Genomic DNA, 6,339 nt, shown 5'->3' with positions numbered 1-6,339 from the left:
AAAAATATAATGCTCTGGTCAGATTGGTCCAGATTATTCATTTCTAAAATCAAAAACTAAAACTACAATACGTTTTTGCCAAAGAAAGTTTCGGTTTAATTTTTTTATCCAGCCATATAAATCCAGACACTTAATTCTGGAACACCCTGCATATCTTTAAAATAACCGCGCTTTATTTCGAATTAACGCTGGCACCTTAACTTCGCTTACGAAACCATATTTTGAATTTTAGACCACATCTCGATCGCTAATCGTTCGGTAGGTTAGACCAGCGCGCGATTTATATCATTTCAAGATTAACCTAATTTGATATTGATCTCAAAAGTGCGCCATTTTCAACGCTGAAACAGCTACGTTTTATTAAATTAACATTTTGAGCGCTTAGCGATTGGTTTTTTTAAGAAGCGCGACAAATATCTTTAAAATAAGCTTACTTTAATTCTACTGGACGTTGTCACCTTTTCTGCGATCAAGGACGCATTTTTCGAATGTTAGACTGCACCTCGACCACCTAGCGTTAGGCTGGTTAAACCAACGGGCATTGAATATAATTGAAATATTAATCTCATTTGATATTTTATTAAATTAAAATGTACCCTACCCGCAACTCTCTAAGTATGACCCAAAAATAAAAAAAAAACCTACATTTTTACGTGTTACCCTATCGATAGAAATTTCTGAGAGATTTGAATGATTTAGTCTCTGAGACAGTCTGATTGATTTGCGTCCTTTTCCAGGTCCTTTTAGTGGTCTTTTTAAGAGTGATGCGACGCTAATATAATGTTACTTTTGTATTCGTCGATTACCGGACGGCAGAGTTATTTACAGTAGTTGGGGATCGTCCATATATTGCGTAACACTTTTTTCTTTTGTTTATATCGTTGTGTCTTTCTCAACTTCACATAAATTTCATGCTCGTCTTTATTCAAACAAAAGAAAAACGCGTTACGTAATTTATGGACGATCCTTTGGCCGTTGCTAACCCAACTCCCCTTTTTAAATTTCTCTTCAAATTATTAATACTTTTTTTTAATTGATGAATTTTCTCATTACACTGATTTATAATTATAACTTATTTACTAATATACTATTGTCTAGTTGAATAAAAAAATGTTGTCTTTTTCGGCGTATCTCATTGCATTTACGAGAAACGTTGTATTAATTCCAATTTTAAGCATTTAAAAAAAAAGTTAGATATCTGAAATCATCGAAACCCGTAGATTTCGAAGTATGATGGTTTAGACTGTTAACAATAAAAATTAAAAAATGTACTTCTAAATTTTAATCTGAAAGGTTAACAAAGGACACTTGAGGGTCGGCTACCCTATTTATATAGCCTCTCTGTTTGTTTTCTGTGATCGTATTTCTATTTCAATTTCGGAAAGGACATTTTAAAGCGTTTAAAACATTAAAAAAAACTACCTGGACCTTTAAATATATCTACCTGAGTGCTTGCGGAGAATTTCTCCGACCCTAGAGAATCTTTAGAATATACTCAGAGATTTCTATCGGTAGGGTCTTGTTACTTTTTAGCAATTTCTGTCGTCTTTTTTCATACAAATAATTACTAATGGACAATTTGAATATTTACCATGACTTTTTGAACAATTTTCAACTGTTTAAACTAATGTTACTTATCTAAATAAGCATTTATTCCTCAGAAATGTAAAAAGTAATCGTATTTTCTTATTGAAATTTAATTGTTTGACATTTTTTGCAGTACATTTTCATAAAAATATTATGTAATTATTTAAATAATTATTTATTATTATTGTGATTACTTTTAATAGTGTGAAAAATTAAGAATTTGTGCCAACTAGAATGTACGCGGAAGGTAGGCACGGTGGGGTTTGTTCTTTTGCTCTACCCAAAGCCATAAACTTGATTTTCACATTGTAGCTGGGCAATCAAATAAATATCGGTTACCGATACGGTAACATTCTATTTGGCACAAGTACTCAATTTTTCGCACTATTACAAGTCAGAAAAAAATTGCATATATATATATGCAATATTTTTTTTCATGACTTGTAATAGTGCGGAAAATTGAGTGCTGATAAGATCCATAAAATCCCATTTTAAGTTATAGAGCGGAAGAGGAAATTTGTGTAAAAATTTATAGCTCAGAAAAATTAAACAAGCAGATAATTAACAATAACCTACAAAGAAAAGGGGTTAGTGTTAGAAATGTATTTGATAAGTTTGGGCCTCTAAAAGGAAGCTACAAGATCCAAATAATAAAGGTTGGAACGTAACAACCATACATTTAGTGCGGGGTCCTTTACGGGATTCAACGAATTCACAAATTCACGGAATGTATGGAAATCAAGGAATTTTCAGAATTCAAGGAGTTCGCGATATTTACAGAATTCATGCAATTCACGGAATTCGTTGAATTGCTTCAAATCGTTAAATTCTAGTGCAACATTCATTCGACGTTTTACTTCTACCATACATCCCGAAACACACTGATTCGTTTCCTGTAGGATATATTGTCGCTATGTTGACACCAGGCACATCCGTCCTGCACGATTCAGGTTTTAGGTAGGGGGCGTGAGCGCCTAATGCTTTTCTTAATGGTTAACTAAAGCTTCTGTAACTATGCCTGTACGTAGCGTACGTAGGTTTTAAACAAGCAAAAATAGTCTTAATGAACTTTACCTTATAATTGCCATTCCATTTTGAATTTCTCCTTTGCAAATGTGCTCTATAAGATTTATTGTTGATCCAACGGCACGCAGTGATTGTCTATAAGTAGACTAAGAAGATTCATGTCAAAGTAGTGATACATGACTTAAACGTTATACGAAAAAGTTCACAATGAAGAAATGATTATATAGAAATTATTATGAGATAATTAAGCCAAATGTCAGAAATTATTGAAAGTGTTCTTTCGGTTTTAAAGAAGAAAAATGAAATTATAGTGCTAAGCTGCTGCTTAAAAGTCATTGAGAAAGGAAAAGATTATAAAAATTTTCAAAATTATGAGCCTGTGCCACTCTTTACTGTTTTGAAGTAAATATATTTCCAAACCCAATATTTGTACCCAAACTAATTTTCAATAGTACTAGTAGATCTCTCTAAAAATTGTCTGTTGCCTAGTAAGCGAAAATTGATACAAAATGTTTCCCATGGTTGGTAAATTATCCGCGTAGGAGGTCATCGTGGTGTTTGTGATATTTAATATTGCTGAAAAATAACGTATGTGTGTTAAAAATGGCTGAATTGTGCATTTTTATATTAGAATTGTTAAAAGAATTAAACATTTTAGCGTGAAATAATGCATTGACGAGAATTGTTACAGAAAAAATATATATCGAAATTCGGGGTAATTATGGATCAAGCCGGATAATTATGGCAGCAATCGTAATATGTTCAAAACTTTACACTAGGTAAATTTGTAGCGAAAAATGTATTATAAATTTAACTATATTCTTTAAAGCTTTAACATTTCAACAAAAAATTAGAAAAAAGTTCGAAAAGTGGCTACTGCCGAATCACGACGGTTAGAAATTGTAAAAACTTCTACTTGTATGTTCTACAATTGAAAATTAATATGAAAATATTCGAGAAGGTTGCTAAGCAAGTACCAAGAACTGAACTATTTACTTCCTCTTCTTTTCTAATCCAGACCATACTTCGCCTGCATATTTCATTCTTATTTTCTCTATTTGTCAATGTAATTTGTCGAAGAAACAGGATATTCCATTTATATATGGAGATATCCCATTCATATGCCGAGATATCCTTGAAACATCGTAGGTATATCTACGGCATATCACTTCAAGACCGAAATTTAGATATCAATAAGGCACCTATAGTTCAACCTGGAATGGTTTTGCATGGAACTTCTGAAAATCCAAAAAATGTACCGAAACCTTTATTATTAAATACCAAAATATTTTGCAATTATTTCCGAACTACACATCTTTTAACTAAAGAAACTTTCTATGAGGCAAATAGATTTGGTTTAAATACACTGAAACGCCGCTTTGGTTCCTTCAACGATTCTTTACGTATAGAGGGGGTCCCCGGCAAGTGATGGTCACATAAAGGGATTTATTTTTACATGCTGACACTAATAGAATCTGCAGTAAAATTTCAGGTATCAGTTGTACCAAATAATGGTCAACTTTTATGATAAGCCCGGAATAATGTTCTTGGTCTTATATTAGAAGTTAGTCATAAGGACAACCACAAGACTTCGCCGGGAGTGTTTGCTAATCTAAAAACTGCACCCGCTTGCAGCAAAATCGCGGTAACATTTCAGCCGTAACCACCTTCCACGTCCGTGAGATAGATGGTTATATTCTGTAACCGACTTAGTAGGATGATCTGGCAAAAGTCTCCTGCACCCAGAGGACACGAAGCAACCGAAAGACGATCCTCCTTGTGCATCTTCTCCGCATAGTTTCAACTTGAAAAAATTGACAGACCCTATTTAATATATATGAATTAGATTCTGATTGTTTTTTTTTATGAAAATTATTTTGAGGTGTATCCAAAAATTATCAAAATCCTATTCAAATTTTAGTCTGGAGTTGATTTTGTGGCAATTCTGACCCCATGTAAGTGATGAGGGTTAAAAGTTCTTTATACCTCTATTTTTTTCATTCTCCTTTGCTATTATGTTTTCGTCCACTGGTGCCAAAAATTGCATAATAAAAAGTATTAAGGTTAGTGCCGTAAGAGCGACAGAGATGGTAGTAAAACACTCTTAGTACCGCATTGTCCCTTTAGATGTAGGCCATTTCCGAATAAGGTGGACAACTACATAGTATGTGTCCTAGATGCTCGGGCTGTGCATGGCACGCTCTGCAGCTGTCATCGGGAATGTCTTGGCTCAAAATGTTAGACGCAATTCTAAAGTTTAAATGACACCATCTTTACATGTCAAAATAAGACCCTTCGTGCCTAACTTCAATCCGAGTGATTTAAGGGAAAAAACCATTATCATACGATAGGTATACGACATCGACTGATCCTCCACATTTATGTGGAAGATATTGTGCATCCTCTTCTCGAGGAGATTTTCATGGAAGTTTTTCTCCTGTGGTTTTTTTTAATTCTAGTCTTCAGGAGTGAGTGCTAGATATGGATAAGATTTGATGAAATTTTCTCACCCCTAATATTAAATTGAAGGCCGCGTATTTCAGCAGCTTCCTCTACTGCTTTGTACAGAAGCGTTCTTTTGTCTTTTCTTTTGTCTCTTCGAGCTTTTTGACCATTTTAAGAAGAGCATCTCATCCATTTGCGACTAAATATGTTTTACCCAGAATAATTCTCTTGTAAAGACATTCAAGAGTGAGCATACTGAACAGTAGCGGAGTCAAAGGGCACCCTAGCCTTAGACCTCTTTCTATCCAGAATACCTCTTCTTTTTCCTTTCCTATCTTCACCCTAATTCTAGTTTCAGTAAAAATTTCTTTATCCTCTCCACTAGCCTTCCTTCTATTCCCCTCTCTTTCATAGCCTGACATAACACTTTTCTGTTTACTAAATCAAAAGCTGCTTTAAGTCCACGAATAACATAATTAAATTCCCTCTCTTTCTTCCTAGATTTCTAAAACCCATCTGATTGTATGGAATACTTTCTCTTTACTCAATCTGACTCTCTAACCTTTTTCTTAGAATTTCTGCATATATTTTGTAGCCAACTGGCTTGAGAGTGATCTCCCTGTATTCCTCTACCTTCTTTCCCTCCCCTTTCTTGACAAGTGGTACCATCAGCTCTGTTAACCACTCTCTGCTCATCTTTCTCCATTCCATACATTGTTGTAGATCTCCCACAGGCTTTATCTGACTCCTTCTCCTCTATACTTAAACGCTTCGTTCTTCATACCATCTGCTCCTGTAGCCTTGTTCTTTTTTAATCTATTTATTGCCGCATCCACTTCTTCTCTTGTTATTCTACTTCCCACCTTCATTTCTCCTTGTACTAACTTTCTATTTCCCCCTATTATCCTATTTTGTTTTGTCCTTAATAGACCCTTGAAATAGTCAGTCCACTCACCCAATTCTATTTAATAATTAAAATGCATAAAACTATTATATATCATAAAATTCGTAAAATTCATATAAATAATAGAATGAATAAAATTAATAGAACGAATAAAATAAATATATAAAGAATAGAATACATAGAATTAATAGAATTAATAGAATGGATAGAATGGATTAAATGAATAGAATGAATAGAATGAGCCTTATGAATATAAAGAATAGAATGAATAGAACGAATAGAATGAATAGAATGAATAGAATGAATAGAATGAATAGAATGAATAGAATGAATAGAATGAATAGAATGAATAGAATGAATAGAATGAATAGAATGAA

The 6,339-nt window shown here is 33.5% G+C and overlaps 1 protein-coding gene across 13 annotated transcripts in view; it reads right to left on the bottom strand.

The window, feature by feature from the left end:
• The window catches only part of LOC117174093 (histone deacetylase 6), a 788,923-nt gene that overhangs the window by 609,236 nt on the left and 173,348 nt on the right, over positions 1 to 6,339 (bottom strand). For 12 of the 13 annotated variants that reach the window (XM_033362808.1, XM_033362803.1, XM_033362813.1 and 9 more), the window contains one exon: positions 2,662 to 2,759. The exons of the other annotated variant lie outside the window; for it this stretch is intronic. In XM_033362808.1, the coding sequence (XP_033218699.1) occupies positions 2,662 to 2,759 (98 nt within the window). The remainder of the gene's footprint in view (positions 1 to 2,661; positions 2,760 to 6,339) is intronic. 13 annotated transcript variants of the gene reach the window in all.

This window comes from Belonocnema kinseyi, chromosome 6, assembly GCF_010883055.1.
Source record: "Belonocnema kinseyi isolate 2016_QV_RU_SX_M_011 chromosome 6, B_treatae_v1, whole genome shotgun sequence".
Lineage (NCBI taxonomy): Eukaryota > Metazoa > Arthropoda > Insecta > Hymenoptera > Cynipidae > Belonocnema > Belonocnema kinseyi.
The sequence above is the reverse complement of the archived record's forward strand: the minus strand, read 5'-3'. Positions and strand labels throughout refer to the sequence as shown.